Raw genomic sequence first — 26,442 nt, 5'->3', positions numbered from 1 at the left:
AAATATTTATTGAAAAGTTACTGAAGGGCCAACTACTGTCTTAGATGCTAGGAAACAATAATGTCTGGCATTTATCCCTAGACATGCTGGGGGTGGTGCTGTGAGATACATTATACGGTTTTTCAGACTATTACTGTTAGCTCCAGTCGTTCTGTGATGTAAGCACAAACTTATATCACAGAATTATTTGTCCAAAGGACTTTCTGATTACTGCTATATTCTAGAGGAGAAATTTAATTATCTCTTTTTAACAGAACCAACCAAAAGCAAAAACACAGGAGAATATTAAATTGAAACATAAGTTGCCTTCTTAAGCTCTAAGGACAACAACATTTATGTCTTTTTTTTTTTTTTTTTCTTGCAGTACTGGAGTTTGAACCCAGGAACTCTTTACCACTAAACTATAGTCCCATATTTTGAGACATGGTCTCACCAAGTTGCTGAGGTTAGCCTTGACCTTGTGATCCTCCTGCTTTAGCCTTCCAAGTAACTGGGGTTACAGGTGTGTGACACTACAACCAGCTTATTTTTGTCCTTTTCCTAAGTGATACAGTGCCTTCTTGAGTAGGGTAGGGGTAAGAAAGAGATGGAGCCAGGGCTCAAATCTCAGTTTCTCCTAGTTTCAACTGTACAATATACTCCAGATTCAGTTTAAGAATAAGTGTATGAATTTACTCAAACACCCAGTCTTCAAACTCACATTGAGGGCATTGGACAGAACTAAGCCCACAGTGTCCCCATTCAGGGTGTCTTTATAAATAACCAGCAGCAAGGCTGAAAAGAAGATAATCAGGTTCCCAGTCAGCTCCAGGCGAATTGCAAGCCACCTGCAGGGCAACAGAACCAGAGAGAGAGGTGTCACCAATCTCTACTTCCTTACCTTGACCAGTACCCTGGGGCTCACAGAACATTCTCAGAGGGTGTGATTTGGTAGGGCTGTGCTCTGAGAAATCTATGAATATCTGAATATATTCCTAAAAGTCCTTTAAATTGTTTTTTTTTAAGATAATAAATGGCAAGTTAAAGGTCTGAGAATAGTTTACTAACTAAGGGATTCTATAGTACAATGTCTCCCAAAGTCACCAAATTATAAGAAAAGCAATTGTTAAAAACATTACATTATAGATTCATGTGAAAAATTCCTGGACCCTTCCCTAGGAGATTTTGGTTCAGGAGCCTAGGATGTAGTTTAAGAGTGTGCATTTTAAGCGAATGCTATAAGTGATTTCTTTTGATCAAGCCAAGAAAGCAATGCCATAGTGAATCCAGATTGGTTAAAAACAAGCACCACACGAAGGTTCAGTGTACCCGATACCCGATCTGACTTGAGTATTTTTCCGAGGCAGAGAAGCTAGGAGTGGAGGGAAGTTAAGTGTGAATTCCATCACAGGGAGATATAGGGGAACTTTGTAGAGAACTACAGAATACATGTAATATAGACATGGCTTATGAAAGTTGACTTTCTTAAATAAAATGGAAGTTTGCACAAATGATTCTAGCATGTGTACAAATAAATATGGTACATATTTCATCATAGGGGTCCAATAAGATTTACTTATATTCCTTTTCCTTTTTAGAAAGCCCGTAAGAAATCGAATATCTTTATGATCAAATCTCTGATCTCCCAATGTTCCAAATAACACTGACCATCATTTACCTACCCTCAATACAAAGATACTTTGGAAGCTACTCAAGAATTGTTCCTTCCTGACAAGACTGTTCTCCTTCAAGGACGTTGCTTCCCAGGGTGCAATGATGATGATGATGATGCTCGCAGTGCTCAGGGATTTGCCTCACAGATGTGAGCTTTCCATTTCTGCCATCAATAGATTGACCTAAAAATTCTCAACTCTCCTCTCTCCAACCTCTACTGTTTTCACCACCATAAAAAAAATATCATGTCTATGGAGAATCTCTTATCCATTCTCAAGGAAGCAAGTGGAGAATGTTCAGTTTATCCAGGGCTTATAGATGGGCTACCAAATGCTCAGAAGTGGCGTTTGACTTCCACCACAACCCTATCAGTCAAGTTGTGTCCTAGCCATTGTGAAAGCAAAGGGACTTAGATTTTCCTTAGCAAGGTCAAGCGATTTACTTAGCATGGTAAATGGCAGAGCTGGCCTAGGGACCCAGTCTCTGGTGCTAAAGCTCATGATTTTTTCTATTACATAGCATGACAGGTGTGTGTGGCCAAAATGAGCTTTACACCCTGGTCATGCCTGTCCTCCCTTGCATGGCTAATGACAAACATGCAGAGCCCGGAAGTACACATTTGGAATCATACCTGGGGAAACCTCACCTGTTGGATACAATCCAGGAAAAGACACATTTTTGATTGGTGTCGATCCCCACCTCATTTTGTTTTTTAAATCGCTTCTGGTGCTCAAATGCACGGATAACAGGCAAACCTAATACGGTTTCACTGAAATGAGAATAGATGGGGGACCTGGTGACAGAGTCCAGACGTCTCAGCTGGCGGGAGGTAGCCACATAAAATACCTGAACACAAAAAGTGAAGAATCAACCACATAATCCTGTTGCATATCCTGTACATCTTCCCTCTGGACATGACCCAACATTCCTCACTGGGGACCCAGCCCACATCTGAACATGAAGGAAACCTGAATCTTTGGCTAGAAGAAGGAGGAAAGAGGCCCAAAGAAGGGGGCAATAGAAAGACTGCAGTTGGTGGGGAACCGAGGAAGATAAAGTGAGGAGACCACACCTTAGTCTCAGGGGGTTTGACTTTCGAAACTACAAGAGTTGAGCACCTTGTCCATATTCTCCCCCTGACATCTGCATATGTTATCCAAATGAAAGTTTCTATGCTGGTTACATAAATGGTCTACAAAAGGATTTTGTAAAGGATATCTGGGCCTAAGGAATTTAAAGTGGGAATGGGCAAGAAATGGCCAGATAAAGGAATACAAGGTATGAGCAAAACTGAAGAACAGAATCAGTTGAGTAACCAAAATCATGCCTCAATAGTGTATAAAGGTAAAATAGTTTTGGAAATATGCAGAATGTTGAGGGTGTCAGAATGAGCTGGATATAATAGAATGCAGAAAGAATCTCCATGGCTTAAAGGGCAAGGAATGATGGAATAGAATCAGTGCTACCGGATTCTGTGAGGATTTGTTGAAACCTAAGAATAACTGGGCATTTGAGAGTTATTTGATAGAATGCAAAATGTTATATCTGGAAGTTTCCTCAAATAACCTTGCCTCTTATTTGCTTAATTGTAATGGGCCGTCAGAAGGCTATTATGAAGACGCTGGTGCAACTGTGGAACTCCATAAACCCAAACGGGTGCCATCTTACTACAGATCACAAGGTCATAAGCCCCCCAGACTGTAGAGTCTTCAAAATGGTTTGCCCTAGGTTAAGAATTCATCACAAAGGCAGCTAGTGGGACAAAAGCTCTTCTCACAGCTTCCCTCTCCTCATCAGTTTTTATTATGGCCATTTTAAAGTCTCTTCTAGTTTTTCTGTGAAGCTTGGCTCCCAAGCTATTTGTTCCCTTAAAAAATATGTTGAAACTGAGCCTAAACCATCCAGAGATACCCCAGTGAAATTAGAAGTGCCCTGAAATGAAGAGATCTAGCTCCTGCTAACCGTCATCTCTAAGTAAAGCTGCCTACCCAAAATCAAAAGAGGAAGCAGCCATGACAAGTTCTTCTAGAAATGTCCTAACCATCATGGGGTTCTTATGGAGCTGCAAGAAGTTGTCCAGAGCTAATCTCAGAGTGGTCTTGAATCTAAACATAAATCCATTCCACTTAAGGTTCTGGGGGTAGGTAGTCAGGCTGTGAAATGCTGTGAACCATAATGTACCAGTTGATGCTGACAATTGAGCTTCAGACAGTGGCCTGTGGGCTCCTGGGTATCAAGATATATGATGAAATGGTAAAGATGCTGGAGAGAAGTGACTAGCCACAAACAAAAGAGAGGAGTCTCAGAAAGGATCCTGGCTTTAATGAGCAGAGAGAAAGGCAGACCTACCCATTTCCAAATGTACCTGAATAGACACATAAATAATGCCAAGAGGAATGACGATGACGACGAAGATAGGAGTGGCCATGCAGATCATGACGATGATGCTGATTATCGACAGGAAGCACACAATCCAGCTGCGCAAGGACTGAGGGAGAGTGTCATCCACCGTGGAAATATCCTAACAATATAGTTAGGACAGACGATGAACCAATGAATTTTTTAAACACTGTATATCTTCCTGGTTCCAGAGAGGCATCTGTTCAATTCTGGGTTTCCTAACACTCCTTCATTTAATCTTGTTAAGATATTCATTTGCAATAGATTATACTACTCATCCTAATAAGAAATCTCATTTTTATAACTTCCTCAGTTTTTAAAGTACCTCCAGATAGACCCAGCAGTCATTCTTCACCTTTTTCAATACAGTTGATAAAGGTTTTCACTCATCATCCATCAAATTTATTAAATAATTCATAATCATTATAAACCAATAGAGGCTTACAATCATTCTCTAATAACTAACCAATTGAGCTATTCTAACCTTATAAAGGTCCTAATTTTATGGAGTACCTAGAACAGAGTCTGGGATTCAATACACATTTGTTGGGAAACTCCAGTTAACAAACCCTGTCACCCACCCTTGACTGAAGTACCATCCTATCCTGGAAAGTTGTTTCCTCTGCCAAGCATAGAGCCTCAGGGGAAAGGGATTAAACATGATTCCTGACTGGCCAGAGTTCCAGCTAAGGAACCTAGAGGTGATAGAGGGGTCTTACTGCCATATTGTTTTCATACCATGCAAAATAAATTTTAAAATGATAAGATTAATGGATGGAAGGATGGTTTGGAGCATACTCAGGAAATCTGGCTTATATCTTAGGTTGCCCTTGCCCAGCTTTCTTAGAGGATTATATTGATTCTATCTGTGAGTGCTAAGGTGAGACTAAATTATCTCTGGAGTTTCCCCAGATTGGGTCAGGGATAGTAGTCTTCCAGGAGACCTCTGATTTGGGGATGACTCCTGAGTCTAATCTACCTTTCCCAAAGTTATATAAGAATGCAAATATGTAACTATGTCAAGAGTTGGCAAAAAACAAGAAATCTTCACCAGCTGTCAGTTCTATGCAGATCACTTTTGATCCTTACCTAGCACAGATTCCCCATCTTTCTTTCTTCCACTCTTTCTCCTCTTAAAGACTCAGCCACTGATTCAGAAAACCCTAGCTCAAAATCCCCATTTATAAGCTTGAGCCACCTCCCCTGCAAAACTTACTATATGATTAATGATAGTTTCTTTTTTTTTTTTTTCCATGAAAAGCAGTCAGCAAAATACGACTATAGCCTAACTAACCCACACGTTCTCTTTTCCAGAAGATTAAACATGGGGAAGACTATGGAATCTTTGCAAAATCCCCATCCAAAAGTTTATGCTTGCTTAGGTTCCATTTACAGAAGAGAGTGCATGGAAGTGGTCTCCAATGACAGTGTGCTCCTCATTTCTACCCCACAGGAAGGTGACAAATGGGAACCAGTTACCTGCCCACTTTTGAAGTGGTTGCTGTTATCTCTAGAACCTGGCTGTGAGGTATGAGCTACCCTTCCTGTGTCTGTTCCAAGGCCAAACAAAAAAGGGTTTAGAGCTTCTCAGACATTTTATAAAATGAACTCTCAAGTAAAGAAATAAAAAATTGTGCTGATGCCTGAATATCCTTCAGAATTGCCTGGTCTCTGCCGTATTCCTGAAACTTCCACTCATATGCATTAAAAAATTCAGTGAATTAGGTCTGGTTCATGGTTCATAGTCATCTATGATCTTAACATTTATTGAGTGCCTAGTGCAGTACTTGGCTCCATAAAAAGGCACTCAGTAAACGTTGGATGAATGAACGCATGCCAATGGTTCCAGCATCTGTGGTAGATGGAAACAAAGTTTGAGAACCTCCTCAAAACATAGATAGCTCTAATCCACATTCACACCTCACTCCCTGGTTCTTAAATCATCAAAGATGGAAGCCTCAGGAATGACAACAGATATGAAGCAAAAGATGATCCTCCTATCACTTTTAATCACTCTCACAAGCAGTGACAGTGCTGTTAATTATGCTTTTTACTCAGCAGAATAATCCTTCTTACCCTGGTTCGATTCCCTCATCAGCTCCCTGGTTTACTTCTATGATTGAACTCAAGTCTCACCTTTTCTGACATTTTCCATTTCAGTCATCCAGGTTGAGCTACTATCTCATTTCTCCATCATTCCTTTGTACTCCCAGAACAACTGTACACACTGTGGTTACTGGTTTCACCATATTCTATCATAATCCTTTATGTTTTGGGCTGTATCCTCATTAGATGTGAGTGACAGAAGGGCCAGAGCTGTATCCCTGTATCCCTAGGATCTTTAGGACTTCATAGGAGGTACTTAAGAAATATTTGCATGCTGAGAGGGCAAAAGAACAGTCTAGGGGGTACACAAAAATTCCTTCTTATCAGAAATAGAAAGATCCTCAGTATATAAACACATCACTGTATAGCCCTTGAGATACTTACACCAGTAAACCTGTTCACAATCCGGCCTGTAGGTGTTGTGTCAAAAAAACTCATGGGTGCTCGAAGGATATTGTTCAACAGTTGTTCATGCAAGATTTTTGATGCATGGTTGCAACCATACACACTCAAGAAAGTTCCTATAAATACAGATATACCTAGGAATGGAACCAAATTTTGTTAGCACCATGCATGGAAATCCCTAAAGATTTATGCCCAGGACAAGCAAAGTACAGGCTGTTGCAGCTGTCAGACGTACCTTGTGCTATTCCCAGAGCTCCATAGACCCCAATTCTCATGTCCCTCTGAGAGGCTGGATAGTTAGTGCCATTGAAGACTTGAGAGTCACCAGTCCAAGTACTGAGCCAGAGATTGGATCCAATAAAAGCCACAGAATTCAATACAAAGGCAAAGATGATGCAGAATATTGAACACCATCCTACTGCTTGTAGGTACTTCAGGTAGATGGAGAACTTCACCTGCAAAGCCCCCACCAATGTTAGTAGATGCCCTAATGTGGTTTTTTTGTTTGTTTTTTGTTGTCACTTGAATTATCTTAAAAAACAATCACAAGGAAGAGTGGATGCTCTTGGGAAAATTTTGCAAGTAGCCAAATTTGGTAATCTGTGGTCATCATCCCTGCACTGGGCCAGGAAAAAAGATCCATGTTGAATTGTAATGCAGGGTAAACAGCCATCTGATTATTAATGAACATCTAGAGGGAATTAAGAGGAGCAGGTATAATTTGGAATTTGTTTTAACTCTCATTGATTTTGAACTGTGTGCTCTGGGTCTGCTACGTTAGTTTCCGGGCTTCTAGAACAACATCTCAAAACAGTTTTGTTGTTCTCTACATATCAGAATGGGAATCAAGCACTCATGAAGGATGGAGGGGGATATTCACAGGAACACATCATTTTCATAGAAGGCCTACAGCCTGTGTTGTTTTAATAATGAATCTGAAGAATTACAAAAGAATTGAACATATTTTCCCGGAGATGAGTAATTGAGTTTAAACTGATTTTTAAAATGTTCAGATTCTAAATCCTATATCCCCTCCCATGGTACTTTTTTTGTTGTGGTGCTCACCTTTCCAGTTTCCATGAATTCCTTCTTAATTAGCTTTTGCCCTTGCACTACTCCTTCCTTCCCCTTCAGGGCATTCCCATTCCGAGTTTTCAAGGAGTTTTTCAGGGTTTTCGGGATCCGGCCACTGGACCTGGAGCTGAGAGACAGAGAGAGGGAGACTCCCCTGAGCATGTAGATGCTTCCTGTAGGTTTTCTTGCAAACTGAGGTCACAGTCACTCTGCTGGCATGGAAGCAGATGGCTGTGGGAAATGAACACAAGCCTAGCCCTTCATACAAGGAAACGAAGGAACAGCTAGGAGGGCCCATGGCATCCCTCTTCTCAGGAAAAGCCCACGGAAAAAAGAGATCAGCGGAAATAGGAAGTGATAAAGGCTGCCAGCTGGATCAGTGGTGTACCTGCGGCTCAGTGTTCGACGGAGGCTATTCTCTCTTTTCATGGTCAAGGAGGCGGCTTCCTCAGGGAGTTCCTCCACACCGGCTATCAGCCCACTGTCGTCATTTTCTTCTTCACTATCATCATTGACTAGAGAGACACGTTAGAGGTTAGGGAAACGGCACAGTGTTCACAGAGAAGGAACAGACAGAATAAGGACAGAGAAGCCTTCTCTGATCTTGTTGGATTCAACACAGGGATCCCAGATATACAAACAGGCTACATAGGAGAAGAAAAGCCCAGAGACAAAAATTCCTTTGGAGCAGGAAAGAACTTTTAAGAATTATTGTAGATAAACAGAAGAGTCGCCACCCCCAGAATTGCCTAAAGAGATGATTATAAATTGGAAATGCTAATCTCGAAGTTCAAAGAATATAAGAAGCTCTTACTTATTGAAAACATTTAAAAAAGCATACCCTGAAAGTAAAATAAAATGAAGAATATAATATGGAAATTAGTGGAAATAGTAGAATAAGGATCTCCGGAAATCTGTTCCTCCATAAAAGCAATGAGAATATTGTTAAAAAACATTGTCAGAATCAACTGTTTCAGAACTCTGAAATTAACCAAAGAGTTGCAACAATAAAGGATCAATTATTTTTTTAAATGACTGGGTCTTGGCAAAAACAGTCCACCTTATAGTTGTTTAAGTTGCCCTGTTTCCATTTCTCTCTCTCCAGCTGCTGTATTCTAGAAAGCCAACAGCCATAAAATTATGGTGGCCATAAAACCTAGCAGCCCAGCAGCCACTTAAGGAAATAGAGTAAGTTTAGAATGCCTCGTCCCCTTAAAAAAAACAAAACAAAACAAAACCCAAAAAAATCACTGGTGGTGAATTGCCATTATCTCACCTGTCTAGAACTCCCTGAAAACCTCCATTCACAAGACTTGTCTTTATTTGACCTCTGGGCTAGTTCAAACAATCAGCAGCAACTGTTTAACATCACAGCTGCTTGAGGGGATGGAAACAGTTGAGGCCATAAGAAGCTGATCAAAAAATTAAATGGAAAATTTGGGGAATGAGATGTCCTCCACAGAGGACTTTGATACCTCTGATATATTCCTGGCAATCTAGGATGCCACACACATGTGTAGGGCTATGAATATGCCCAAGAAAGATTGCAGAAGGCCCTAGTGTCTCACTTCAGATTGATCTTGTTACTTTGTGCAAGCAGGAAGCAGACGCTAACCGGACATGGTGGCAATGTCTGTAATCCCAGTAAGTCAGGAGGCAGATACAGGAGGATTTCAAGTTTGAGGCCAGCCTCAGCAACTTAACAAGGCCCTATCTCAGTGGTAGAGACCCACTGGGTTTAATCCCTAGTACCACAAAAAATAATAATGAAATTATCAGTCCCATTAACTGTTAGATGACCTTCATTTCACTGAGGAAGTAAAGGCTAAGGCACTGATGTAAACTGTCACAGTGCTGAAGCTATGCACCAACACACACAGCCTCTCAGCAACGGCTATGAGACCTACTGGTGCCAAGCATCCAAGGAAATCTCTGTCTAACCAATAGCTGACCACTATGCCAACCAAGCAGAGATTTCAGTGGCCACATATGACAAATGGCACAAACTTAATTAAATTAGCTCAGAAAACTAAACAAATAAATAGAAGAAACAACAGCAAATAGCACTACAAGGATTGCCAGTCAACTACCAGAAACTAGAGGAGAGGCCTCAAATGGGTCTTCCCCTAGCACATTAAGAAAAAACAAATCCTGCCAACACCTTGATCATGCCCTTCTACCTCTAGAAGTGTGAGCAATAATATCTCTCTCTCTCTCTCTCTCTCTCTCTCCCCTGAGGATTGAATCCAGGGCCACTTAACCACTGAGCTCATCCTCATAGCAATCATCTATTTCGTTTAAGTCATCCAGACTTGTGGTATTTTGTTACAGTGGTTAACTGGGAAGCTAAGGCACAGAACAAATATTAATATAGCTCAACTTACCCTCCCTTCATGCCACTAAGTCCCAAGTCTCAAAACGAAAACAATAACATGCTAGTAAACAGGGCTCCACTGTTGATGGGAGCTAAACAATAAACCAAATGGTAGTGATATCAGGGGCTGTTCCTATGGTATGCTGTGACTCTATATAACTGACACTATTTTTTTATGATTCAAAAACCAGTGTTTTTGGTATATTAATCAAGGTTCCTTTGTTAAAGCTTACCAAGAGTTTGATGTCACACTATTAGCACCAGCTTATGAGGTTGTCCAGGAACCGATTTTAATTGAATTTGGGATAGTTGGAAAGGTATGTGTCACTTGAATCAACAGAAGCATAGCATCCCTAAAAGAGAGTGAGTCCCTTGTGCCACTGGAATGCTTTTCACAAGGGTTACTTACCCAAACCTTCAGTGGTACCCTTTAAAGAGTGTCCTTTGATTGTGTGTCAGAGAGAGATGAGCAGAATGAGCCACCCATTTGGCCTAGGCACAGAATTTCAATGTCTGTGTTTCTTTACCCAGAACACTGAAGAACAGAGTCTGAATCTCTGAGTAATTCAATTCCAAGTACAGTTCATTGTATACTAAACAATTTGTGAAGTAGATATTATTTTACCATTTCCACCCCGGCCCCAAGTTCCAACCTGTTCCAATCCTCCTTTCGTACCTGTGACCTCCCCTTCAGGACCCGAATATTTTACAAAAGTCTTCAGATTCTTAGCAAACACTCCTTTCTTGGCCAGCAGGTCACTATAGGATCCTTTCTCCAAGATGGTGCCATTTCCCACAACCACAATCTGATCCACTTGAGGAAGAAAGTGAATGCTATGTGTAACTAAGAGTCGAGTCTGTAAAAAATAACATTAAGTTGTGTTGATTACCCTATGTCTATCATCTTCCTGGATTACTCTAAAAGGGAAAAAACATGTCAATTCACACTGGGGCTTTGCTTCAAAATGTGACCCTGACCACTTGGCTTATTTTGCTTCTTCCATTCCTAGCATCTCATCTTAAAACCTGTGAAATGAGACTCCTATCATTGTGGATGTACTCAGAGATATTTTCCTGTAGTGACAATGAGGTTTTCCCTACACACATTCTCCTCTTTTCTAATTCCTCTGACAAGACTTGTGTATTCTCCAATGTTGCCATTTTAGCCTGTACAGACTACCATTAAAACAATTCTTGTTTTGTAACATTATGGCTTGTTTTTCTTCATGTCTTCCCCTTGGATTGTAAGTTACATGAAAGCAATGACCAGATATTTCCATCTAGACATGTCCCAAATCTGGCATGAGATGGGCATTCAGTTCATGAGTGAATGAAACCAAGAAATCTGTAAGGACACAAGCCAGGTCCAGGAATAGGAGAGACAGAGAGTTCCTGCTGATCCACAAATCCAACAGAGAGGCGAAGGGCCTCAATGGAATAGCAGCCCAGGTCTCATCAACTCTGCCATCCTATGACTAGTAGCATTCAAGAAATCTTGTAGGAAACAGGCCAAATAGAGTTGCCCAACACCTGTGGAAAAGCTCTCATCAGCAGAGGGGCTGTGTCAGCTCTCCCCCAATTCAGCCCACTGTGTTAGGATACACATGCCAATTTTCCCATAGTAAGGAATGTCTGTTCTCCTCCTACAATCAGTTCTACTGGCTTTCACCAGCCACTTCATCTGTATTATATGACAAGGACATTGCAAGAATCAAATGAGACCATGCAGTTAAAAGGCTCAGCAAGTCCGGGGACATAGGGAATACTCAATAAGCATTAGGTCTTATTTCTGGGTTCAGGTTTAGCCATCCTTTCCAGGAATAGTCTTCTCACATCCTGCAAAAGTTCCAGGGAAAACGCCTTCTTAGAGCATAGCTCTAATACCTGCAGGATGACCTGTGTCCCACCACCAGCAAGTGAACTGTTGAGTCCTCTGGGGTTTTTCCTGACACTGACCGGTTCTCTGACACCAGGTGAGCGTCCAACAATTCAAAATTAAATTTTGACACTAACTATCTGGAGTTTGCACAGAACCCCAGTTTAAAGGTTCAGTCCCACAAAATTGCATCCCCCTTCAGATGTTGGTACCAAGTCTCATAATTCTGACCAAATGCCTATGAGTTGGAGGTTCCCACAACTCCCTTTTGTCATTACATAATTTTCTAGAAAGGCTCACAGATCTCAGGAAAAAACTACCTAAACATTTGTCAGCTTGTAAAAGATACAACTCAGAAACAGTCAATGGAAAAGATATACAGGTTAAAAAAAAAAAAAAAAAAAAGGAGGTGTAGAGGGGTGCTGGGGCTGTAGCTCAGGGGTAGAGTGCCTGCCTCACATGTGTGAGGCACTGGGTTCCCTCCTCAGCACTACATAAAAAGAAACAAGTAAAGATATTATGTCCATCTACAATTAAAAAAACAAAAGTTACACAGGGAAAGCTATGGAGGAGGGATGTGGAGCTTTTCACGACCTCTCTATCCACACCACCCTCCAATACCTTGATATGGTCACCAATTTGGAGGTTATCCCAATCTCATTGTTCATGGATTGTTATTACCCAATCTCCATGTTCCACCCTCACCCCACCTGGAGGGCAGTGGGTAGAGCTGAAAGTTCCAATCTAATCACTTGCTCATGCTGGTAACCAAACTTGAGGCTTTGGAGGGGCTCTACCCTAAGTTATCTCATGAGTATAAACTCAGGTGGGATCAAAGGGGCTCATTATGAATAACAAAAGACACTCCTAGAACTCTTAAAATTCCAAGGGTTTTAGGAGTTCTGTGCTAGAAACCAGGAACAAAGACCAAATACATTTCCTATTATAACCACAGGTCCATAGTACTTTTAATTATAGCCCATCATCTTAAGATGCTCAGTGTCAGAGCCACAGAATAAGGGTTTAAATTAGCCAGTTCCAGCATAAGCCATGACCTCACCATGAAAGCCTTCCTGAGGCAGTCTATAAGGAGACCAGTCTTTCTCGCTCTTTCCTCAGGAACCCAGGGAGCAAGTGAATAAGAAAATCTGCTTCCGGACAATAACTGTCCAGGGAGATGTGTGTGATTCCCAACCCCTTGCCCTTAGATCTTTATCACTTTGAATAATATCTCACCTTGCCATTCAACAGGCCATTGGGGCCCAAGACCTTTTCGAAAATGTGTTTGCCTACATGCGCATCCACAGCTGACAGGGGGTCATCTAGAATATAGATGTCTGCATTTTGGTAAGTAGCTCTGGCCAGGCTAACTCTCTGCTTCTGACCGCCACTGAGATTTATACCCTGAAGAAAAGAAAAAGAAGAAAGTTTTAAAATAATAATTTCTGAAGAAGAAAACAATTTCTATTAAGTATTATTCCCAGCGCCAACTTCACAGAGTCTAATAAGGAGGGGTAAAAGGAAGAAATTTGCCTCAAGAAAGTATTACGACATAAAAATCTTATGCTTCTTTATACAAATAAATAAGTTGGATGCAAATAACTTTCAGTCCAATAGTTAAAGGCATGCACAATTTACATTTTCTATCAGATAATTTACTTATTTAACATTTTGTTGCTTTCCCAACCCCATGAGAATCTAGAGCTACACCAGGGCAGATGTTTTCTCTATTTTGTTCCTGGATATAATCCCAGCACTTAAAATAGTGCCTTTCACATAGTTGCTTAATAAATGTATGCTGAATTAATAAGCAAAATCACTCAAGAGCTGTTTCTAGTCTTCTAGCACCTCAAGATACTTGCCCTCCCACCCCACCCCACCCCACCCCACCAAAGATTCACTTTCAGTAATAAAAGAATGGATGAAAACACTCTAAATATATAGAATAAAAAATTTTTTATTTTTTTAACTTTTCTTTTTTTTATAGTTCTTCTTTTATTGGTTATTCAAAACATTAGAAAGATTGCAGAATAAAGATTGCAATAAAAATTTATAAATAAGTTAATGCTATGCTTGTATAGTTACTTGAAAATATAATTTTTTATTTAAAATCTATTTTTATAAAAAGTCATTTAATAGCATGAGGCATTTAATAATACAGGTAAATCTAGGGCCAGTCATTGTTAACTTAGCCTCTCAGTCCTTTGCCTCATCACCTTTTATTTAGGTTATGTAATTCCAATATTTGCTTCTAAGTACAAAGTTTAAAAATTCTGACTTATTACACAAAATTTTGTGGCCAGATAATACAAACACATTTTCTGGTGTTTGTTCCAAACACGACTAGCAATATTGATCAACTGTGTTACTCTATGTACTTTGCCATCATCCTCATTTTTTTTCTTTAATATCTTGTTGTCCCAAGTACCTTCTCTCCGATCTCAGCTAGGTCTCCTCCAGGCAATATTTCCAAGTCTGGGAGGAGAGCACAGGCCTCCAGAACTTGCTTGTACCTCTTTTCATTGAACTCTGACCCAAAAAGGATATTGTCCTTTATGGTGCCATTCTGAATCCAGGACTGCTGAGGGACATAGGCTGTGGTACCCTAGACAGGAAAGGATCAGACCATGTGAAAGTTGTACCTCCAGAAATGCAGGGTTGAAGGATGAGATGGGCAGAAGTGGGAGGAACAAATAGAAGTTAGACTTGAAGAACTATGTGTCAGGCTGCTTGAGCATCTGATATTTATGAATGTGCTTATATTTATTGAACTGACCAGGGAGAAAGATTCAATTCATCATTAAGACTCCTCTTTTTAGACTATCACTTTTCTTGTCACAAACCTGAAAATCAGAAGATGAATGTACATGCTGCTTCTAGAATAGTGTTTTAGTTTAACTCAATGAGTATACTGGACCTACTTTCAGGGATTGCCATAGATGACATCTTAAGAAGCAAGAACTAAGAGGTTAGAATTAAGACACCAGGGGGTACACAGAGCAGATATAATCTGAAGAGAGATAAAGACCAACAGATGCCTGTGTTAAAAAACAACAACAACAAAAATAAAAACAACTCAGTCCCCCAAAACTAAAGGCCATATGTTCTCTCTGATATGTGGATGCTAACCTACAACAAAGGAAGAATAGAAGTCCATTGGATTAGACAAAGGGGAATGAAGGGAAGGGAGGGCGCGGAGGAGAAAAACAGTAGAATTAATCAGACATAACTTTCCTATACTTGTATATGAAAACCAACCAGAATAACTCCACATCATGTACAACCACAAGAATGGGATCCTAATTAGAATAAGTTATACTCCATGTGTGTACCATATGCCAAAATACACTCTACTGTCATGTGTATTTAAAAAGAACAAATAAGTTTTTAAAACACTCAGTTATGAGCTAGCAATAAAAAGTTTCCAAAAGGAATTGGGAAACAAAATTAAATCTGTACAGTCATCTCTGTTGTAGTGCATTATTTTTAATGCAAATTAGCTCATTAGAGATGGGTAAATCAGGAAAGCACATCAGTATACTGTGGAAGAAGAGATATTTCTTAAAAACTTCCAAATGGATCAACATAAAGCAACCCAGGACAAGCTTTCTCATAAGTGAAAAGAAAGCTTTATGTCTGGGGATGTAGCTCAGTGGTTGAGTGCTTGCCTAGCACTCACAAAGCCCTGGGGTTCCATCCCCAGCATCATACAAAAATTAATTAATTAATTAAAAAAGAAAGATTTAGGCTGGGCACAGTAGTACATGCCTATAATCCCAGCAGCTCGGGAAGTTGAGGCAGGAGGATCATGAGTTCAAAGCAACCTCAGCAAAAGCAAGGTGCTAAGCAACTCAGTGAGACCCTGTCTCTAAATAAAATACAAAATAGGGTTGGGAATGCGGCTCAGTGGTCGAGTGCCCCTGAGTTTCATCCCCAGTAACCCCCCCCCCCAAAAAAAGATTAAGATTTGGCAATATACAAAAATCTTAAAGGGAAAACTCCTGAAAATCTGTAGACTTGACTCTTTGGTGCAAGTATTGACTGGTTTAATAATTCAAAAATACCTCTAATTTCCTCCAAATTTAGCTCTCTGAGGAAGTTCAGAGTACCAATGGAAATGCCATGAAAACATTTTCTTGTGTTAAAAAGTAATGAGTATGAAGGAGTCAACACCCTGTGACAGGTTTGTGAATTAGGAGCAAGTGTACTCAAAAATCTAGTTCTCAAAGAAAGAGGTGAAATGCCCAAGATTAATTGTGACTTTGGGTTGATGTTGAGTGCCATGCCAGTACTGATTTTATAGACCACTGTTTTTTTGTTCTTGCTACTGCTTCGGTTGGTACTGTAGTAGAAACCCCCATTCTCTGAAGAAAGACATCTCTAATGAATAGTTTTCACACTTTACTACACATATGAGAATCACATGGGAAGCTCATTAAAAATGCAGATTCTTAGAACCTATTCCCAGAATCTGATTATATAAGTTTGGAATGGGGCAGAGAGTCTATTGTTCACAAATCTACCAGATGTCTCCAAGGCCTCAACTACTAGTATTTTCTCCCCAGTGAGGAAACAGCCCTAAATGGCCCATATTTGAAGGTCAGATGTCTTCTCCATTGGCATTCCCTCTCACCTTGATGGTGATGTGCCCATGGACATTCTCCATTTCTCCCAGCATGGCTGACATCAAGGAAGATTTCCCAGAGCCTACAGTGCCCACCACAGCCACCAACTGGCCTTCCATAATGTCCAGGTTCACACTGAAAGAAGCAAAATTATTTTGAAGACAATGAGGGCTTTGTAATAAAGAGTAGTTCAAGCCCTGACTCTCCATGAAGTCTGGTATTACGAGATTTCCCTGTCAAGATTGGAAAATTAACCTTGGACATATAAGACCTCAATTCTTTAATGAAAAAAAAAATTTTTTTTTTGGTACCAGGAATTGAACTCAGGAGTACTCGACCACTGAGCCATATCCCCAGCCCTATTTTGTATTTTATTTAGAGTTGGTGAGGCTGGCTTTGATTCTACTGTCTCAGCCTCCCAAGCTGCTGGGATTAAGGTGTGAGCCACTATACCTGGCTTTTAATGAAAAAAAAAAATTTAATATATATTTTTTACATGTTGATGAACCTTTTTCTTATTCATTTATTTGTATGTGGTGCTAAGAATCGAACCCAGTGCCTAGGTAAGCAGTCTACCACTGAGCCACAAGCCCAGCCCATAATGAAAATTTTTTAAAGCTGTAAAAGGCTAAAGAATGAGCTCTAATTTATCCAACTCCTTTATAAACTGTGCTAAATGTGTGTTTCCAATGGAAAAATTCTCCTAGGATCCACATGGTACCATTGAATAAGATCCTGATGGGAGTCTAGAGACCTGGCCTGGTTCAAGTCCCAATTCTGCCACTGCTGGGTTAAATGATTTTGGAAGGTCACTTGTTCTGGACTAAGGACCTCTGTTTCTAAGCTAAAAGAGTCAGACTAAATCAGTGTTTTCCAAATTAGGTTATTCAATGACAAACTAAATGTTACTTACTTTTACTCAATCTTTCATGTATTCAATGAATAGCACTAGCTGAAAGCAAATTCCTTGGTCCCTCTGGGAAAATCTGACTTCTCTGGCTGAGATGGAGCCTTCACTGGGCTATAATCCTAAAAACCTGGTTTGCCAGCCTTATGATTTGAGTCCTTAGAACATTTGGAATATTGAAATCTTGCTCATAGTCTTTCTGAACCTGCCCATTGAGTTGAACTTTTTCAGACTTATAGCAGTTAAGTGGGAACTGTGCCTACTTTCCCCTCTACAAAGGGAAGCTTTTGGGTTAAGAGGGTTCAGAGCAGGGGCTCCTTCCCTGACTCACCTGTGGCTAGCTCATGAGTCCATGTTCAGGACTATAGGGATAGGAGAGAAGGGCAGGAAGTCATGAGAAGAGAGATGATACAGCATGCTTAGCTGTGGAGAAAGACAGGGCCTGCTCTGTTGGCAATGTGCTCATTGGACTAGTTGGTGTGCCTAAGAGATACTCTTTGTGTAGCAGTGTGGCAAGAGGCTTAGGGTAAGCCCACCTACATGACAGAAGAGGTGGCTTCTATGGGGTGCAGTGTAGGAATGGGTTATTTTGATGTGAAATTCTAGATGAAGAATTTTATAGAGGTAGCTCCCATTGTGTGGTCTATGGGGAAAAGTCAGATACTAATGTTCCTGACTATTATTCTTTTTTAAAAAAATTTAAATAATATTATTGTATTTTTATACCTTTATTTTATTTATTTTTATATGGTGCTGAGGATTGAACCCAGTACCTTATCCATGCTAGGCAGGTGCTCAACCACTGAGCTGCAATCACTAGAAGCCCCCAGATTATTATTCTTAAATGAATGAATAAACTTAACATTCAGATTTTTGGTGTACCTCTACCATACCCAGAGACCTAGGCCACTTGCCAACCCTGCTGTCTCCATCTGTTATCTGGGAAACAAACATTGTCATGGGTTTTCAGCTGGACAGTCAGACCATCCTACAATAGGAAAGCTGGATGGCAAATAAAATCACAGGAAAAAGATTCAGGATCTTTGCTCTCAGCTCATCCCTCAGAGGCTTAGTCTGCACTAGTATCTAACTGAACACATACACATAGTTTGCTTCCCCATGTATTCTATTACAGGGAATTTTCAGAAAGAAGAACAGTCAAGAAGAATCGTAAGGAATAACATGATAGTAAGGAGGCAACTCACTCTTGGATTGTGGTTTCTGCATCCGGATCCCATGTAAAGGAGGCCTCCGAAAATTGCACAGCTTTGTCTGTTGAAGAAAAGGGCCCCTCTTTTGGTTACCTGTAAGCCCCCATATATCTGCCTTCCCTTCCCCAGCCCTCGTGACTCTCCTTCCTCTATTAATTCCTAAGGTCACCTCTGTTAGAAGGCTCCTAGGATGAGAACAGAAGGGGCCTGCATATTTGAAGTCCTTTTTTATTTAGAAGTCCTCAACTTGGTAGCCCAGATTCCTGACCTGTAGACGCCCTGAGGACATCTCTAGGCTCTCTGTTGCCTAGTCCCCTTGTATGAGTTCACCTCCTTATAAAAACCCTCCCCACCCTGGATTCCAGACCCACTGCTCACTATGTTCAGAAACTGTCTTCCTTCACTCCAGGCTACCTTCCCAGCCCCACACATGTGGCTCCATCCTGACCTCTGCTTCCTGGATCCTTTGCAGGATTCTCTGGTTTTTCTCAGAACAGCTGGCCCAGCTTTGCTTAGCAATATAGCTAGGCAAACCACTCTGGGTGAAAACATAATTTAAGCTAACACAGTATGCTTACTAAACAAGCATAACATCAAGACTAACCCTCCTTTAATTAGTTTGTTGCCATCCCCTCCCAAGTCCCGAATGTCAAAATTCTGGCACCAGCACTACAAATAATTTGGGGAAACAACTTCCAAATTGTTTACCAAAATTGCGGACATGTCGAATGGCAGATGTGTCCAAGTCATCCCCTCCCAAGTACTTCTCTAGCCGGCTTACAGAAACGGTGGCCTGGAAAGGAACAAAGGATCTCAAAAATATTTCAATAACTAACAAACAGGGAAAGGAACATGTCATTACCCCCGGATTTGCCATTTTCCACATCTAGAACCTCCTGACCTTCACCACAGACTTAGCCACACTTGAGCCCTGGAAGCCATCCCCGGACAGAATCAAATTAAGACAGCATTTCAGCCCTTTAGGAAACACAAGGAATTCAGCTCTACTGCTATCTCTGTCCAATCTCTGGCCCTGTTTCCAGACACTGTCCCATGCCTTCTTCTAAGACAAAGCCCTAATTTCTACCTACTTCTGATATCTGGGCCCCTGTCTTGCCCTTACTTAATTGAGTCTCTTCTTTGACGATCCCTCCAGCATCTTAACTGAGCTACCACTGGGACACTCTATGAAGGAATTGACCAAAGCTTATATTGAAGTTGACTCAAGTGTTGGCAGAACACCCAGTGGTACCTGGAATGTGAAAGCTGAGGAGGTTTTCAAGAATTTTCTACAAGGATGTCTTTCATCATCCTTCCTAGCTTCTAATGAGGTTGTCATAAGATGGTCCTCATGGCCACCTGACTTGTTGAAGTATTATTAGGCTTTCTGCCTGTACCTTCCTTAGGGACCAACTGTAGGCTATAAAAAGTGCTTGTTTCAGCTCCTCAGAAATAAGAGTGTCCCCCAGTCCATGCTGTATTATCATTCAAACCCTTTTGCTTCAGTGTTATACTGTGGGACAAGGAATGCAGGGAGCTGACACTCTTGTTGATCTTGCTTTTGCTATCTATGGAATAAACTATATCTGAAAAGAGCATATTGTTTCTTTATTGACCAAATTGGGCGGCCTTTCTTCATTCTCTCCAGGAAAAGGAGGCCTTCTCCTAAACCCCAGTCCTTCTGATGGCCAGAGCTGTCAGAAGCAGGTCACCACACTTCTCCACACTTCTGCCCCCCTTATCAGTCTGCCACCTGCCTTGTGAACCAACTCTGAGGTCTGATCCTTGGCCCATCTCAGAGCTCAGTTTTCAGAACGCAGATACTTCCTCTAGCCCATCCAAGGCCTCCTAAACTTAAAACTCATCTTCTGATAGCAGAAGGCTCCAAATTTACCACTATATGGGTTTATGCAAAGAAAGGGTCTTTCTCTCCCTTTGTGCCATATTTGTCTAATGTATCAACACCTCAAAAATCTTAGAAAAATCCATAGAAAATAGGCTGGGAAAAGGGCTTTGAAATATTCCCAACAATGGGGCTCATCATAATAGAATTCACAAAACTCACAAGATTTCCTGTGAGGTAGATAATCCTGGTATGATAATCCTAATTTTAGAGTGAGATATATTGAGGCTCAAGAGAATTTGTGATTTAAGTAAGATCAAACCATTGGCCTCCAGAGATCAAACAGATCTAACTGAAATTCACCAGCAGAAGCTAGAAATGGGACATAATAGGTCAGTTATTCTGGCCTCTAGGGCTTTTACCCAGAGATAAGCAGTTAGCAGTGGAGTTCCTATGTACCTGGAGCACAGAGGAGATCACCATGGGAAGCATGCCCAGGGGAAAGCGCAGGATATTGAAGAGGGTGATGGAGGTGAAAGCCTTTTCTGCATCCAAAATATTGTTGCTATCCACCAGAACATAAACAGCAAACGTGATCACAGACACCTGGGAAGAGCAAGGTCATAAATGATCAGTTCTGAAAAGGATCCAACCAGCTCTGGGCTAAACTTCAGAAACATAGTATATAAGCATTGGGAGAACCTTAAGGATTATCTCAGCTTCCTGTTACTGATGAGAAAACAGCCAAAGAGAGGAAGATATATCTTGCCCAAGTTTACAAAGCCAATTAACAGATTGCTAGGACCAGAGTTTGGGTCTTCTTATGTCAATATTCCTCTCACCATAAACACAGGTGGCCTCTCCCAAGAAGACAAGGAACCATCCTATACACATCCATTCATGCTAAACATCCTGAAAGCTTTCTCTTGGATACCAAAACAGCAAATAGCACACAAGGGTAGAACTAGAATTGGGACATAATGTAGGGATGATGATATGGAAGTTTGATGAGTGGGGATAAATTCCATTTTTAATGGAATAAATTCCATGATTTCTGGATCAGGCCTACAGACACTGGGAATTTCTCAAGAATAGACATTCCACTTCAGGAAGCTGACCCAAATCTAAAACCTACCCAGTCCACTGACTCCTCTGCTACTCACCAGGACAGGCGTTACTTGTAAGATAAGTATCATCAAAGACTGCAGCTGACCAAAGAACAGCAGGTTCTTGAGCTCTTTCTTCCGAAGGTTGTGGACTTGGTCTTTGAATGAAGGTTCCCAGGCAAAATATTTCAGGATCTAATAGGTTAGAAAAAAGCACATGCCACACTGTTGTCCTGAAAGGGCAGCAGGTGTGTCTGATCTACCACATTTAAGGATATGCTCTCTTATTTGGAATTTGGAAATCCAGATTATAAAGAATGATTACAGAGAGATAGCTTGTATTTGTTGACAACTTGCTACCTACAAAGAATTTTTCATCTATTATCTCATTGAGTCTTTATAGCAACCTGTCCCAGTTTGTCAGGGACTAAGGAGTTGCCAAGACATGGGTCCATTTGTGCTAGAACCTAGAAAGTTCATGGTGAGTCAGTCAGTCTGCTTTTGTAGAAAATACAAGGAAAAAGGCTGAAAAAAGTGAAATAACTTGCCCAAGGTCATCAAGCTAGCAAGTACTCGAGCTGGGATTCAAAACCAAGTCTTTTAATTTTGTTCTACTAATAGAGAGACAGATCAGAGCTCTGAATGGGAAAATATCAGGGAGTTTAAAAAAAAAGCCTCTTTTTCATTTTTTAAAAAATTTGGGGATATATTAAAATCCATGAATTCAAAACACTTTTTTAAAAAAACTTACTGGCCACCTTTAAAGAACAAAATGCATTATCTTGATAGCTGGGAAACAAGAATTTATCTTGCCTATCCTGTACAAACTTTATTTTAAGGAACCAGCTAGTTGATAAAAGACAATTCTTTATAGAAATTCAAGTAATCAATTCACAAAGGAATAACCAAATTAAAATATCACTCACAAAATTTTCACCAATTTGCAACTCCTAATGAAAAAATAGGTCTAAGAAACCATCATAAAATTTGTACAACCATATTTGTTTTTCTCCTTGGTTGCATTTTAGAATTCTCTAGGAAGCTTTTCAAAAATGTAGGTGCTTAGGCCTCAATCCCAGAGAGTTCAATTTAAGTGAACTGAAGTGAGTCTCAAACTTCACAGGTGATACTAATGTGCTACCAGGGTCTCAAAGTGCTATTCCAGGTGAAAGAATAAACCATGCTGATAAGCCTGAGCTCAATGAGTGGCCACCATTGCTGCTATGTGAAGCCCACAGAACCACTTGAAAGTAACCTTTCACCCAAAGAAAATCAAATCCAAATCTAAGTAAATCTACTACCAATTTACAAGAAATACAGGAAACAAGGCAACTTGGTTCCTTCAAGATGACAGAGGAGTGTTGCAAATTAAGGTCACCATCAACTAAATGCCATATGTGGACATTTTTTAGATCTTTATTCAAATTAACAAACAGTTAAAAAAGAAGATGAATATGAGGCAATTGGGAAATTGGCATAGAAGAATGATTGCTATTTTCATTTTTTAGGTGTAATATGGTATTATGGTTCTGTTAAAAAAACAATAAGGATGTCCTTTAGTAACACACAAAAAGTACTTACCAATGAAATGGCAAGACATCTGAGGTTTGCTTTAAAATAATCTCTCAGGTGTGACGGGGTGGTGGTGGGGGAGGCATACAGATGAAACTAGTTAGATCAGGCTGACAATGGCTGGGGCTAGGTCCATTCAGCTTCATTATATCATTCTATTTTTGTGTATGTTTAAAATTTTTTGCAGTAAAATGTAAAAACAAACCAAAATAAATGTAAATAAAGACTATATCAAGGTTTAAAAGAGGGCCTGGAAGGGATGATAGGAGATGAAATAGAACACTTAGGGGTAGACAAATCAGGAATCATGAGACATACAGTAAAGGCCATGGAGCAGGAACCCACAATCCCTACTAGAGTTTATTAAGGGCCAAGAAATTCACTGCTTCTGCCATTGCAACCAGAGGGCTACCAACATCAGGCTTCTTACCTTGATTCCGCTGAGAATCTCATTCATGATTTTCAAACGTCTGTCTTTATTTTTCATATTTTGGAACTGCCAGGAAAAGGCAAAATAAACATGCTTCCATGAGAAAGGGCCCAGGTTTGCAGCAGGCACTAGTCCTCAGTGATACTCAAGACTGTCATTTGGAGCTTGAGGTGCCCGGTGATGGCATTCATCTCTCTCCACTCTCCCCTCTGCCCACTCTAGTCCATCTGTCCCTACTTTCCTTCTGATCCTGAAACATGCCCATCTTGTTTCTGCCTCACCATCTCCATTTGACTAGTGTCTTATTAGGTCATTCCTCCCTTCCCCTGACCAAGGCTTGCCTTTCATGGTCAGACTTGTGACTGGTTTAAACATCCCCTTCTCACAGAGGACCTGCTCTCTTGACCTCCTAATTGAAAACAATTACCCGCTCACTCCCTATATTTCACTCTTAGTTCTCTGTATAGTATTTATCATGATCTGGTATTTTTCTTCTTCTTGTACTGCCTGTCTCCCCACCACCAAGCAGAATGTAAGATTCAAAAGAGCAGGAGGAACCTTGTCTTATTTGCTGCTGTGTTCTCAGAAAAGAAGATGTGCAACAAATATTTTTAAAACTATTATTTGTAATGAAATAAATGCGAAACATAGGAAGGAATAAGTCATGAACACCATCAAGTCAACCCACCATGCCTGTGATTCCTGGAAGAACTAAGGACTGTCCATGTGGAGCCCTCCCACCTGCCTGGTTGAAGCAGGGTCACTGCCAGGACTTAAGAGTTGGGATCTCTCATGTGACTGCTCTAAGTGGTTGGTTTTATCACTATGATAGATACACAGAGTCAAAAATCCCTGTTCTGAGGATAGCCCAGCAGAGCAGGGTAAAAGAGTTATGTGCCAGTTCTCCAGGGCACCTTTCCCTCTTCAGTCAAGCTCTTCCCTCTAATATGAATGAAAACCATATAAATCCTAAGAGTGGTCAGAAGACGAAAAGAGAAAACAGAGAAAGCCAAGTATATTCGGGATGATGGAAAGTCTTGAACTAGCTTTGCTTTGTCCTAACTCCTTAAAGAATTAGAGCATCTAAAAATGTTTACACTTAAAGAAAGCATCACCGGGATGACTGTTTCTTCACCTGAATACTCCTATTCTTGATGGCCAAAAATCCATTAAGTGGGATGAGGAGAACCATCACCCCAACACCTGCTAAGACTGAGGGTCCCAATTCACTCCATAAGAAGAAGATGGATAAGACAATCTGTAGAACAGTTGACCACAGCAAGTGCAGGTAGTTAAACACATCCATGAGCTTCTGGGCATCCACAGACATCAGGTTCACTGTTTCACCAATGGGGTACTTCTTTCTGGCCAAGTTGGATAAAGTCAGTGCCTAAAGATAAATTTAGATCAAAATTGGGATCCATGAGCAAGGCCTAGAATATTGGGGAGGAGAAGTAGAAACACAGGAAATGAGAACACAATGGAAGGATGTGGACAAACTTCTTCAAGGGACAGTGACTCCTTGCCTCCAAATCTTACACATGCTATTCTCTCATTCTTGACTATGCTTGCCTCTTATTTCCACCTTTCCCCAACCCCACTTATCCACACACTTCTTAGACCAGAACACTCCTATTAATCCTTTGGTGTCAATTTAGATACAACTTCTTTTTTTTAATTAATTTTTATTGTAGGTTGTTCAAAACATTACATAGTTCTTGATATATCATATTTCACACTTTGATTCAAGTGGGATATGAACTCCCATAGATACAACTTCTGAGAAGACTACCCTGACTCCAAAATTTAGGATAGATACCTCTTCTGCGTACTCCTAAAAATTCTGTGCTTACCTTTTTCATTACATTCATTACAATGAAATGTAATCAATTTGTTTTTCTATTTCTGTACTAGAGGTAAACCCTGTGAGGACAAGGACTACATCTGTCCATTTCACTACTATATTATGTGCACTCAGTAGGGAATCAAATACTAAAGAATGGGAGGAAAGAAAGGATGGGATGGAGGGAGGAAATCAGCATGTATTGATTCTAGCCTTGGAGACTTTTGAAGTAGCAAAGTTATTTGCAGCTATACTCTCATATTGAGGTTTGCAAGCATTCCCAAGAAGGACAGAGATTTTAGAATGGAGAGGAAAGCTGCAGAGTTTACATATCTGAAGTAAAATGACTTGACAACTGTTAGGAATTTATAGGTAATACTCAGAGGCCTGAATCTTATAATATGGGCTTCCTGCTCTCATGTTAGAGAATTCAGAAGGCTAATACCCACAGGTCTGTCACAACGATGCTTTACACAAATACACCAGAGTACTGAAACTAGCTTATACTATGTTCACAAAGGCACCATCTGGTGTGGCCTGCATCTTCTCATTAGAATGAACCACCTTCTAATTCTCACAGAAACAGCATATGGGCTGTGACTGACCCTAGATGCCCACTCCATCCTACTCCTAGAAAGCTCTACTGCCATCTTAATCCAACAATACATTCTTTCAAACATGCTGGAATTCTTGATTGTATAGTAAAAAGAGAGAGAGATTTCTAAAATATTAGGCTACCAAGGTTCAAGAGGAATCATGACCAGCTTCTTTTCTGCCTTTACATTTTCTGTCAAGGCATTTTAACGTTGCCAAAAGAGAGGCAGAAAGAGAGGCACAAGTATCTAAGTTCTGTAGGGTGAAAGGCAGATCCTAGGCAGCTTGCTAGCTTCCTAAGCTGACCTCCCTATGTCTAGAAACACACTTTTCGTATTCAATTTCCAAAGAAACATTTAAAGGAGTCTGTATGGCTAATCAAAATCAAGTATTGATATCAGTTATCATTTCCATCAAGTTTCC

The 26,442-nt window shown here is 40.5% G+C and overlaps 1 protein-coding gene across 1 annotated transcript in view; it reads right to left on the bottom strand.

Annotated features, from left to right (window-relative positions):
• The window catches only part of Abcc2 (ATP binding cassette subfamily C member 2), a 51,662-nt gene that overhangs the window by 7,925 nt on the left and 17,295 nt on the right, over positions 1-26,442 (bottom strand). The window contains exons 10-26 of the mRNA XM_076834155.1: positions 24,718-24,972; positions 23,583-23,648; positions 21,638-21,775; positions 20,934-21,080; positions 19,340-19,424; positions 18,626-18,692; positions 16,522-16,648; positions 14,317-14,493; positions 13,125-13,292; positions 10,689-10,869; positions 8,027-8,153; positions 7,630-7,765; positions 6,800-7,019; positions 6,544-6,698; positions 4,019-4,174; positions 2,300-2,499; positions 701-827 (exon numbers count right to left, since the gene is read on the bottom strand). Coding sequence (XP_076690270.1) covers positions 701-827; positions 2,300-2,499; positions 4,019-4,174; positions 6,544-6,698; positions 6,800-7,019; positions 7,630-7,765; positions 8,027-8,153; positions 10,689-10,869; positions 13,125-13,292; positions 14,317-14,493; positions 16,522-16,648; positions 18,626-18,692; positions 19,340-19,424; positions 20,934-21,080; positions 21,638-21,775; positions 23,583-23,648; positions 24,718-24,972 — 2,532 coding nt within the window. The remainder of the gene's footprint in view (positions 1-700; positions 828-2,299; positions 2,500-4,018; positions 4,175-6,543; positions 6,699-6,799; positions 7,020-7,629; positions 7,766-8,026; positions 8,154-10,688; positions 10,870-13,124; positions 13,293-14,316; positions 14,494-16,521; positions 16,649-18,625; positions 18,693-19,339; positions 19,425-20,933; positions 21,081-21,637; positions 21,776-23,582; positions 23,649-24,717; positions 24,973-26,442) is intronic.

Source organism: Callospermophilus lateralis, chromosome 15 (genome assembly GCF_048772815.1).
Source record: "Callospermophilus lateralis isolate mCalLat2 chromosome 15, mCalLat2.hap1, whole genome shotgun sequence".
In the NCBI taxonomy this organism is placed as follows: Eukaryota; Metazoa; Chordata; class Mammalia; order Rodentia; family Sciuridae; genus Callospermophilus; species Callospermophilus lateralis.
The sequence above is the reverse complement of the archived record's forward strand: the minus strand, read 5'-3'. Positions and strand labels throughout refer to the sequence as shown.